Source organism: Lycium ferocissimum, chromosome 12 (genome assembly GCF_029784015.1).
Source record: "Lycium ferocissimum isolate CSIRO_LF1 chromosome 12, AGI_CSIRO_Lferr_CH_V1, whole genome shotgun sequence".
Taxonomy (NCBI): Eukaryota; Viridiplantae; Streptophyta; class Magnoliopsida; order Solanales; family Solanaceae; genus Lycium; species Lycium ferocissimum.
Genome location: NC_081353.1, coordinates 11,753,224 through 11,765,863, shown reverse-complemented (window position 1 = coordinate 11,765,863; position 12,640 = coordinate 11,753,224). Strand labels below are relative to the sequence as shown.

The window sequence follows — 12,640 nt, the reverse complement described above, 5'->3', positions numbered from 1 at the left end:
CCGTTCTTAAGGCGGGAATCCCTTTGCGCGTAAGACTACCTTACCGTTCTTAAGGCGGGGACGAGTCCGCCCCTCTTTGTTCTTACGGAACGACAATCCATCTCTTTGCACGATTACCTTACCGTTCTTAGGGCGGGGACGAGTATCCATCCCTTTGCGCCTTAAGATTGCCCTCTTCGTGAATGGTCATCTCCTTGAACAAGAAATCATCATTGTCGTTGGACCTAAAAAAAAAAAAAAAAAAAGGAGTACAAGGCGCTAAAAGAAAACGCTGGAAAGAACAAAATTACCTGTCAAAGGATTAAATTCAAGCGACTGGCAAGCAAAGCAAAATCGATGTTCACAAATTGGAGAACACGCAGGCTTATATAGGTGATTAAAAGGTGACTTATGAGATGTCATTAACGGTGTGGGATAAATTGTTATCCGTTGGGCTATATATATAGAAGTATATTGTTATACCCCTTGTTTTCAGAGCATGAGTTTGACGTGTACCTCATCGTAGTAATGAGATGTTTTGAAAGGCACAAGCCATGGAAAGTACGTAACAACGAAGAAAAAGGGTGAATTACGATCTCGTAAGTCGTAATCGGGAAAGAATATTTTGAAACACGGGAACATGGCCATTATTAGTGTAATAAGTGATAAATATCATGTATGAAGAATTTCGGAATATTTCGGGATTGAGCAAATTGAAGAAAATAAGTTCGACGAAAATTTGAGAAACGCGGGACGGATTTTAGTTAACTTTGGAGGCGCATATCTCATAGTATATGTGGAGTTTTAAGGTGGTTCAAAGTCCTAAAATGAAGTTCGTCGAGTCTAGTTTGTAATGCAACCAACCGTTCATTGATAGGACATCGGAGTAGAGAATTATAGACGTTACAAATTGAACTGTCGACGCAGAAACAGTATTCCGCCGCGGCACCGCTACGGTATGCGCTACGATCTTGTGCTACGGTAAAACCGACTTCGACAGTCCGTTTTAAGGGTTAAAATCTCATTTTTTTTCATCCAAAACTTCCAAAAATTTCCGGAAAATTCAGCGACAAAGGAGCAAATATACATCACAACAATTGAGGATTTTTGAGTGAGATTTCAAGTAATGAAGTACCAATCGAAGTCCGGGCAGCGCATAGTCACGAATATAATTTCATTTGGAATTAGAGGAGCATGGGAACAAGAAAATGTTGAAGAAGGTAAGTTTTAATCCTCTTTTCACATGTTATGGATGGTTTATATGTGTTGTGGTGTGTGGAAATTCATGAAATATGGTATGTTGAAGTGAAGCCGTGTAGGTGTTGGTTATGTTGGAGTGATGAACTAATTTTTTATTTAATATTTTGGTTGTTGTTGATATGGATTCCATAATGAAAATGATGGTTTAATGATTTAAATGGAAGTTAGAGTCGTTTGTAAGTTGTTAGAGAAGATAATGTGATTTTAATATGGTTTGGAATTTACGTGAATAATATTGTTAACGTGCGGATTGTTAGTGAAGTTTATGAATTTGGAAGGAAGAAATATGTTATGGTTGTTCATGTTGAGTTGGGAAGGTTTCGGGTTCTATGGCATATTATTTGGATTGTTTGAATATTTTTGTGGATTGTTGGAAGTGTTATTGAATCATGTTTGAATGGTTTTGAGTTGGTATTTGAACGTGTGAGCAATGATATTGAATTGATTATATATGTTGGTTTGAACGTAATTGGAATGTCGTCGCATTGTGCGAAAGAAGGTTGTTGATGATAAAGTGCGTTTTGAATAAATGGTTGATGTTGTTAGAATGTTTGTTGGTATTGTTGTTGATGAATTTGGCGAGTTGAAATCTCGGGGTTGTTGCATTTATAGGGGAAATGCTGCCCAAAATTCGTAAATAAAGTGCAAACTTGGAATTGGATCTCTCGATGCTTATGACTAATGGTTAATGCATAATGACCTTATTGTAGATTTTGAGAAGCGAGACTTGAGTTTGGATTAGCTTAGGAAGCAATCGAGGTATGTGAAGCTTACCCTTCTTTTCTTTTGGCATGTCTTAGACGGGATTAAGGTATGACATGATTTGTGTCTCGGGATAACTCCATTCTTAAGTTTCGAGTATGTTTGTGATTTGTATTTGCTTTTGATGTTGGTATCCTTAGTATGGTCAGGCTATGGTTCGTATGTCTTTGATGTGATTGATTTTGAAATGTTGTGTAAGCGATTCTTATATGTTTCTTAATATTCGTGTCCTTAATGCGGTCGAGTTATGATCCTTACGTCTTTAGTATGATTAAATTTCTAAGGTTGCAAAAGAGTTATATTTTTCAAAAGAATTTTGTTTCAAAAGAGTTTTGTTTTCAAAAGAGATATGTTCCTAAACGGTTTCGAAACTACGAACGACCATAACTTTCAAGAGAGAGCTCGGATCGCTTTGATTTCTTCGCAAATGATTTCATGACGAGTAAGGACTTAAATTTTTATAGGCGGGCCGGATTGGGTTGACGCTCGTCAAGTGGGTCCCGCGACTTTTCTATGTCGGTTTTAAATGACCTATTTTTTTTAAAAGGGATTTAATACGACCACTTTTCCGATCCCAAGCATGATTATTTATTTATCTGTCGAGTTGGAAATAAGGATTTTATGCCCATGATTTTGATACGTAACGACGGTTTGATATGTCCCGAGCGAGATTCGGAGAAAACTTGATTTGACTATGGTCTTGGATTTTCAAAAAGAGGGTTCGTTTTGATCATTCGGTTGAGTGTGATGATGTACGATATGCGTGTGGTTACTTACGATGCGCTCGTGCGTTACGTATTACCTCTTTCCGGATCCGGCCGGTATATGATCGTGCGCACTATGATATACTGCGGTGTTATCTTGTGTTACGGTTCCGAGACCTCGCCGTAGGGCCGGGTTCCGTTTATGGAGTTATGTTGTGATATGGCTTATGATATGTTGTGATGGTGTGTTATGTTCGGGGTTGTACGGAGATTTGAAACTTCGGTGTTATGTTGTGTTGTGGCGCGGATAGGGTGGCGACCACGTTAAATCCGGGTCCTATGGACCGCGTATGATATGTGATGATGTATGATGATATGATGAGTTTGTTCACCGATGGTGGGGCAAACCCAATGTCGAGCAAATCCCACATTGGTCTAGGCAATCAAATCCCACGTCGGTTGATGTTATCTCGTATGACGGATATGACGTGTACGGTATGAGTATGATGATTATTCGCGTGTGTCACCCGGTCCGTTATGGGCGGATACGATTTGTGTTTCGATATAAGCCTTTAGTATTCGGTTATTGTGCTCACTTTTTGTATTTCTTACTTCGGTTAAGGCCTCGATTGATGTATGCTATGCTTTACATGCTCGGTACATATTTCGTGCGACCCCCTTTCTCGAAGGGGGCGCGTTTCATGCCACGCGGTACCCACGGATGAGTAGGTGATGTTAGCGAGAAGATGTTCCGGTGGATTGGCGAGTTCCATTTCTTCGAATGCTTTAGCGCGGAGTCCGAGTGCTTGTATGGTATACGAGATGTTAGTAGAGACTTTGCGAGACGATGTCGAGTGTATGATATGTCGGGTGCTGTTTTGTAAGCGGCTATATGTAAGCCGGTGTGTTTGTATGCATTATGCTACCGATGTGTTTGGCAAGCGGCTATATCGGCCACGATCTTGTTGTGCCTTATATTACGATTTTCATACGGCAGATTTTATTTGCTTTGAAAAAAAAAACGAAATGCATGTTTGTTTTCTGAAAAATTTTCATTACGTGCGCGTGTTTTGTTTTGTGGGCCCAGTATGGTTATGTGGATTACGAGAGTCTGCGGGTTCGCTCGGCCCTAAGTAAGGGTCGGGTGCCCGTCATGCCCTATCGGAAATTGAGGTGTGACATATATGACGTGCAAAAAGCAGCTACATATTTGATACCAACATGGACTCAGTTGCTGTTTTCACAAAGGAATCAAAACGTGCATGATCATCAATCCTAGATCATGAAGGAGTTGAGTTGGAGACAAAGTAAGGTGACTTCATGGAAACCACGTGCAGATGTGATATGTAATGTTTGGTCACTGCCATTGCATGGAATGCCCATTTGTGGTAAAAAAAGAAAAGAAAAGAAAAAAAAAAACTAAGGAAAATATTGGAGAAGTCCACTTGGCTTACATGCCACATAAATAAGAAGTGATTAAATAAATTGCTTACCATAATCAAGTGTTCGACTCTGTTAGAATGGTTTTGAGGATAAATGATACTATAATTAATCCATGAAATATTTTGGGTTTCCAAAAGAAGGAGATGCATGTTTTCCCAATTACTTCAAGCCTAGTCTTGAAGTTCGACAAATTTACCTCTCGACAAGTCTTGAAGTGGGGGCATTTGTGAATAACGAAATTTTATTAAATTTAATCCATAAGAAATTTGGATTACATTCAAAATATATTAGTCCGAATAAATAAATTGTGGGCTAATATAATTGGGTTAATTATTTAAGTCAATAAATATGGATTTAAGTAATGATGCAATTTCGTTGGGCTAGTCCATTTAATTGGGCTACATATGATGAACCCACTTTGTCAAGCCCAAGATATCATCTTATCCCAGAGGCCCAAATTGATGCCATGTGTCAAATGACGTGGCACGCCAAGTCAAGCGAAAGAGCCAATAGGATCATGCCACGTGTCAAAATAATGCAGCATGCCTAGTCAAATCAAAGGCTAATGAAGATGCGCCACGTGTACAAGTGACATGTTTCGACGATCAAATATCGACATGTCGACTTAAATCGATTGGTCGAAGGAAGTCCGTCCTTATCACAACTCCTCCATCCTACAACTATAAATAGGGGTCTCATAATTCGGAAAAGGACGAAGTTCTAACAAGAAGTCGGGAGAGCTCGTGGATCAAACGCCGATTTCTCTACAAGTGAAAGCATTCAAGCACTCAAGTATTTCTCTAGAAGTTCTAGAGATCCGGACGAAGATTCAAGACCAAACTCAAAAGCCCTTGAATTCAGAGTCAAGTCAAAATCAAATCCATCAAGTTCAAGATCAAGCTCAAAGACCTTGAATTTATTGTTGAAAAAGACGAATCGGAGGAATCATAGAGATTGTAACACTCATATTAAGCGAAATCAAATACAACGATTGTTGCGATATTTTCCTGTCTTGATTATTATTTTCTCGACGCGGATTTTATTGTCTACAATAATATATAGAAAATTATTCATCATATAGGCTGAATTTTCATACGCAATCAAAAGTAGGCAGACGCGCCAAAGAGGAGGGAAAACACTAAAGTAGAATGAGGGAATTATTTTTGATTGAAATGAAATCGGTACTCGATGAGAATGTACAAAACAAAAGGGATTTTCTAGTTATAGATAACTAGATAAATCATGTCAGTGAAACAAGCAAAAAGCAAAATACAAGGTAAAGAACTAAAGAGCGACTAAACAGAAAAAGATTCAAGTTAGTACCCTGCCATCTCTGCTTTTAGGCTATGAAATGATTGTACGTCCCATTTTTCTTGCCAATGCAAAAAGCATATTTCACCAGTAGCCACTTTAATTTTTTGACCAACCCACTTCTCTGGTAAGAGACAAAAACCATTCAAAACACAAAAAGGTAAACGCCACTTCATTTCTTCTCTAGTCCTTTCATTTCCCTCCAAATTCCCATTATTCTATGCCAAAAATTGGGGTCTGAAATGGTGCTAGGTTATTCTTTGTCGTAGACTGGAATGAATGAAGAGAAGGTGGAACCCAATTACCAAAACTTGAGCCATCAAGAGGAGTAGTAGTAGCAATATTGCTATTTATAGCCATACTTATTTCACTAGGATTAACTGAAGTCATTGTGCTAGAAACACCACTTTGTAGCTGCTGATAGTACCCTTCTTCATTGAACATGACATTACTATTGTTGACTTCATTTAGAGAGGCGTTAGATGCAGGGGGTTCCATTCTGAATAGTGTTGTACCTTGTGCATGCATAGTTGTACCACCGGTCGAACCCTGAAAGAACGTAGCATTTTTGCAAGTGTTGTTTTGATCATTGGTGTATCCAAGGATTGACCAGAAATCGGAGGCGCCTTGCTTGTTAGGCAAACCGAAACCTAAGTCGACCATAGTTGGAGTTTGTGAGGGGAAATTAGGAGCAGAGGAAATATCACGATCGCGATCGTCTGCTCGGTTTCCTTCGACGTTTTTACTACTTTCGGATGCAGACTCTGATGAGGTTTTTGATTTGTTGTTCATCCCTCCAACAGGGAGATTGCTACTAGCAATACTTTTAACGTCGTAACGACTAATGTCAAAATTAGTCACTGCATTTAGTCCTCTGAATTTTATTGCAGCGATATCATATGCCTCTGCTGCTTCCTCTTGGGTGCCTGTTGTTTGAAATTTTAATTAATCATCACACTTTATATTTTAATTAGTCATCCGTGATTATAAGGCTATCAATAAAACAACATAATAATATGGTCGCAAAAACATCACCCATAATAATAGTAGCAGATGTATTAGTAATCATGATAAAGAAAATACTAACAGACCCCCAGGTTGAAGAAAAAGAATGAAAAGGATAATTCCACGTGCTTACCCATTTTGGCTCTGTATCTTAAAATTATAGCTCTCCCATGAACTACTCGCTTTGTTTCAATTTGTTTGAAATTATTTTCTTTTTAGTCCGTGTCAAAATGAATGACCTCTTTCCTAATTTGAAAACAAATTCATGATTCTAAAACACAAATTTTAAACATTTTGAACCACAAATTTTAAAAGTCTTATCTTTTTTAAATATCGCACGAAAAATGGGTTCATATAAATTGAAACGGACGGAATATAACATATTGAACAAATTCAAGGACAAGGTGGAAGAGTCAAGCCCAGTATAAATACAGTCAAAGCCTAAGAAGGCAAAGTCTAGTGCTCCTCAGTCAAATGTAATCGTCTTTAATTGGCAATGAAATAGGGACAGTTCTTATGGGGAAAAAAAAAAAAAACAACTCCAAATTACACCATCACAGTACGCGTTAGTTTTATGTGAATTAAAGCCACAGACAGTTATATGACTTATTTTGAACAGCAAATTTTCATTTTTCTTAAATTTCCAAATCAAATACTCACAGAAGTTAAACTCTCTTCCGACCCCACTTTCTGACTGTCAAGTAAAACAGACGAAATGGACTCAAAGCAAAAACATATTAATGACAAATACCAGCAACAAAAACCATGGGCTATGGGCTATTACGAGAAGGAGCCAAAAAATAAAAAGATTAAAAAAAAAAAAAAAACTTTGATGTTGTGTCGCCGCCCAAAAGACCAAATAAAAATAGCCACGTATCTCATTTATTGTCAACCCTTACCCTAAGGCAGAGACAGATATTTTAGGGAATCCACCGCCTATGGTATCAAATAGCATCAAGGCATTGCTGTTGAAAGACGTGCACATTTTTTGTTTTTTTGTTTATGGCATTTTTTCCATGTTTAATTGATTTGGTGGAATATACCAAAAAAGGAATAACATAAACTAAAATGAATATATTAGTCGAAATTATTAAGTCTATGGAGGGCAATAGAACGAGAAAAAGAAGAAGAAAACTCACTAAAAGTTCCAAGATAGAGATCTTTGTTTCCTGCCACTCTTCCGATTCTTGCTTGCCATCTACCATGTTGGTGGTGTCTAAAACAAAATTGTTATATTAGCTCTTTAGCACTTCCTAGAATAATCATATCATGCAAAGATTAGTGTATCGAATAATAAAAAAAAGTAATGTCTAATAATATTCCGAACCTGGTGACGCCTCTGTAAATGGAAGCCCCTCTTGAAAATCCACTACTTTTCCTACAATAACAAACAAATTACATATACATATAGGACTTTACACATTTTTTAGGTTCAATGAGACAATAAAATCATTAAAAAGAAAATCTAACCAGACGTAACTAATGGATAAGAAAGAAATGAATATAATTAGAGTTCTAACCTTCTAAGAGAAGCAACATATTCCTGCCTTGTCATGCTCTTCATTTCTTCAAGTTCCTTCTCATAGTTGGATACCTTTTAAATACAACACTCGACTTTTAGAAATCAAATGTAAAGGAAATAAGAGAAAGTAATAAGAATTTTTTTGTTCTCGCAACTTGTGTATTAATTAAAATTAGTACCGGAAAGTTAGTGGTGGTGGTCGGACCCCAATACTTGAGGGCAGCTAGATCATAAGCTCTAGCTGCTTTCTCTTCTTTATCATAACCACCTAATCATAAAAAGATGAGAAGATACAAATATTATAGAAAGTTTCAGAAAATCGGAATCCAAAGAGAATCTAAGCGTTTAAACACGTACATATATATTCATTGCAAAAAGAATCTTCTGTAAGACAGTAATTCTAACGAATGATATTGCTGGATAATGAAGATAATCAGTACTCACCTAAGTAAACTGAAATGCCGCAATGATGATTTTAATCGTCCAGGGCCACAATCATTTGGTGGTACATTCACAAAGAAAGAAACAAAATTAGCCCATATCCCTCATTATGCATATCATATTATATTTACGTTCAGTTTTTTTAAGATCCTCTTCAAATTCTAAAGCAGATTTTCCACGGTAAACAGAATTTTACAAAAGGGTTTTCTAAAAACGGAAGAGCTTATAACTTTTGCAAACTTTATAAATAAGTGTACAACTTCCGGAGAAAAATTATGTAAATCGAACTATAGATCTCATAAAATTACGTAAAGGAACAAAAACTGAGTGTTCTTTTCAACAAATATGTGTTAATTGTCATATACTTCCATGTTGAAGCAAATAAAAATCGTCAATTTTCTATACGATCGATAATACTTGGATGACTTGACAAAAAATAAAAAATTTAAGAAGATATAGTAGCAGTAGTTATAATTAGAAACTTCACTTAACAGGAGAAGCTTAATTTGTGGAAGAGGTGAAGGCAGAAAACCTAAAAGTACATACATACCTTGCCTCCCTTTTCTACTTTGTCCTTCTCTTCTACAACTATTATCCCACAAATGAGCTTCATATCTTCCTGTCCATCTATGTCTAAAATACACCAAAAAAATACAAAATCATCTTCCTCCGTTTCAATTTATATGAACCCATTTGACTGGGCACGACATTTAAGAAAGAGGGAAGACTTTTGAAATTTGTGGTTCAAAATAAGCCTTGAAAATTTGTGTGGTTGTAAATCATTCATAAAGTGAATTTGTTTCCAAATTAGGAAAGAGATCATTCATTTTGGCACGGACTAAAAAGGAAATAGGTTCAAATAAATTGAAACAGTGGGAGTATAAAATAATACCCCCATGTCCATTAATCCAAAATTTAAAATGAATGATATATATTCACCTAGTAACACCTCTATAAATAGAGGTGCGTTGTCCGAAGGTCTCAACCGCCTTCTTAGTTGGAGTCTCCGGTACAACAGCCAACAGCTTGTTAGCATCATTGTGATCAGCAGAAAATGTACGTAGAAAACTAGCAGCTATGCTCTTCAGCTCTGATCCGTATTCACAACTAGTAGCATTAGTAGTAGTTGCTGAGGGTGTACTGAACAAGCACACTTCATTATTACTGCCAGAAGAAGATCCACCCAAGAAATTCTCAAGCTTTGGCGGACCATCACCACCTTTTACAGTTTCTGTTTGCCTCACCACCCCACCTATAAAATATTTACACTTAATTAGTGTCTCAGGTAGATGCACAAATGATAAGATATGGAACATAAATATACATGTAAAATTCTTTTAAATGTCAACAAATATTAATTCTTGAAATCCATAATTTTAACAAGTGCAGTGGTAAACTGAGTTTACGAGGGCCACTTTTTTGTTCAAGGAAATTGGATTCAAGAAAAAATACGAATTTTTGAGATAATAACTATTAGTTGAATAATCATTTGAAAAATCTAATCCTGAGCTTCTAGTTAGTGTACATGAGCTAAATCCTATATTAATATGTGTATATTGCTCATGTGCTTTATATATTTACGCATGGAGATCCTATATAGCATCTATACACAGAAAGAGATCCTACATGTTGTGAATGAGAAAGAGAATAGAAGAGTAAAAGAAAGGAATAATACTATTAGGGTTGGAGTTGAAAGCTTGGAAGAGGCAAAGTTCTGAAGAATTAGTAGAAGGCAAGTTGTTGCTGCTGTTGTTGTTGGTGTGGATATTGGAAAGTGAGAAGCCAAGCCAGTTCTCAGAAGAAGAATCCATATCCATTACCGTCGGTGAATGTGAAACACTTTTTTTTTCTTTGGGAAACAGCGCTAGCCTACTGCTAAAGTTTTTTTAGTTTTCCCAAGAACTGATTGAAGATCTAACTTAGACTGACTGGAAAATTAAACACTTAAATGTAATGCGAAAGAGTGTAAGACATTAATATAGAAGAGATATGTGTTATAGAGAGAGAGATAACTATGCACGAGAACCGAGGCGTCTCTCTTGTGGGGATAGAAATGAATGGTGGAAATATAATAATTTCTGTTCATGCTTAATTAATTAACTCGATAAGGTGAGATTAGAGATAGTTTTTTCACATTGATTAACTTGAAAGAGAAAGTAAAACAATGGTCACTTAAGAATTATTTTATGGAGGGAATTTTCTACATGAATCAGTCAAGATAGTGCTGTGAACAAGAGTACTACTGCTACTTGTAGATTATAGATAACATTGTCTAATAGAAAGGGAAAAGAAAAAGTAAAGTACAATGGTCTCTAAAGTATTGCTTCATTACAATACCCTTATTCAAATGCTGAGACTTTTTAAGTTAGTATCAGGGTTTTGCTCAGTGAGTTTAAATCCAGTTCATCTGAGTTATTTGAGTTTTACGCTTATAAATTATTGCTAATGCTTTGAGGGAAGAAAATGTTAATGCGAATTACTAAAATAAAAATATGGTACTTATAACATCTTTGATATGGTTTCCTCACCATTATTTCTTTTTAAGAACTGCTTTGAACTATTTTTTCTTAAGTAGAGGGTCTATTGGAAACAATCTTTCTATCTCTAAAGTAGGAGTAAGGTCTGCGTACAATCTACCGTTCCCAGATTTCATCTTGTGAAATTACACTAGGTATATTGTTGTTGTATAACACATGCATGATAGTTGAAACCCTAATTTATCCTCATGTCAACAATTACACTTGGACTTTAGTTTAAATTAATTACTTCTGATCTACTACTAATAAGTAATGTTGAATTTTCTAAATAGAATAATCTGTTTTCAGATTAGTTTTCCTAATTTGTTAAAACAAGTGTTGCAGTGTTTACAGTGCATGAATGTGTAAAACAAATAATGCAGAGGAAAGCAAGTGGAAGGATATTATGGAATGAGACTGGGCGGTCTTTCTTGTCTGTGTCTTGACCGAAGAAAGCAAAAACTTTATTAGGAGAAAAAAAAAGAGTTTTGAGACAAAAAGAGAAAAAAAGATAAAGGGAAAGGGTAGAATAATAATGAGATGAGAGAGAATATATAGAAAAGAGATTGCGTGTATGTGGGGAAGCAAGAGGGAGAAGAAGGGGACACCACGACCCTAATGACGAGTATTAAATGATTTCATTTGGTCCCTGTGTTTAACACGTGTCATTTCTGATTATTTTCGTAATGCATATTCATTCTTCATCAGTGTCCTATAAAATGTTTATTTTTCGGGTGGGAGATCTATAAAATGTTGAATTAGACTAAAACATTTGTATATTAGTTAAGATTTCAAAAGAGATTCTTTATTCTTAAAGGATTCAATTTATTTTATATTTGATCTTTGTTTATCATTCAATCCGTGGGAGCAGTGGCGGAGCTAGAAATTTTATCAAGAGTATTCGAATTCATATAATCTATATATTAAGAGTGTTCAATATGTAATAGATATCTGTAATATGTAATAATTGACATGTTTACACGATATAATTTTTCGGCGAAGGGTGTTCAACCGAACACCCTTCCCGGGCTGTGGCTCCGCCACTGTGTGGGAGCCTTGTGTTAGACCTTAAGGTTCGAATATGACAGACATCGAGCGGAGACAGTGTCAAGGGTTTGTACATTGTCCCTTAACACGAGCACTTGTAAGATTTTGAAGCAATGTGTGGTACTGTATGGCAATGACATTGTGTGCAGCTATGTCAAAGTGCTTGGGTGATGACAAGGCAACCAGGGGCGGCTCAATACATATGGTGGTCTAAAGCAAAATTTTAATGAGAGGACTTAATCTTTTTGTTAAAACAAAAAAAATAAAATAAAAAAAAATAGGTACATAATTTCATTTGAAACCTATTTTCTAACTTTTTGATATGTAAAGCTATTTAAAACTCCTGGGATTTGTGTTAAAGTTTTAATCTGTCTTTTTGAGTTTTGAATAATCAAATTCATACTTTCTAATGTACATATTGATATTCTACTAAATAATTTAAAAGATAATATATAGTTTTGAATAATCAATAATATTTAGTTTTGAATAATCAAATTCATACTTTCTAATGTACATATTGATATTCTACTAAATAATTTAAAAGATAATATAAAGTAAGAAATTCAAATATAACAAATCTTCGATGTAAAATAATAGAAAGATAGAATAATGGAACCTGATTTAACAGATAATTTGATATTACCTTTTTG

General features: G+C 35.7%; 1 protein-coding gene across 1 annotated transcript; it reads right to left on the bottom strand.

Annotated features, from left to right (window-relative positions):
• Positions 1-5,287: 5,287 nt before the first annotated feature.
• Positions 5,288-10,525, bottom strand: LOC132039926 (AP2-like ethylene-responsive transcription factor AIL5). The gene is made up of 9 exons (XM_059430485.1): positions 10,103-10,525; positions 9,367-9,679; positions 8,978-9,060; positions 8,431-8,439; positions 8,166-8,254; positions 7,985-8,058; positions 7,792-7,842; positions 7,604-7,680; positions 5,288-6,385 (listed from the first exon to the last, which is right to left on the bottom strand). Exons 1-9 carry the CDS (start codon positions 10,242-10,244, stop codon positions 5,673-5,675), a joined length of 1,551 nt encoding a protein of 516 aa, XP_059286468.1. The 5' UTR covers positions 10,245-10,525; the 3' UTR covers positions 5,288-5,672.
• Positions 10,526-12,640: the final 2,115 nt, after the last annotated feature.

Coding starts and splice junctions, on each gene's coding strand:
- LOC132039926 (XM_059430485.1), bottom strand. CDS start 10,244: ATGGATATGGATTCTTCTTCTGAGAACTGGCTTGGCTTCTCACTTTCC. Junction 9,680..10,102: donor TTTCAACTCCAACCCTAATA/GTATTATTCCTT, acceptor AATATTTTATAG/GTGGGGTGGTGAGGCAAACA. Junction 7,681..7,791: donor ATTTACAGAGGCGTCACCAG/GTTCGGAATATT, acceptor ATTTTGTTTTAG/ACACCACCAACATGGTAGAT.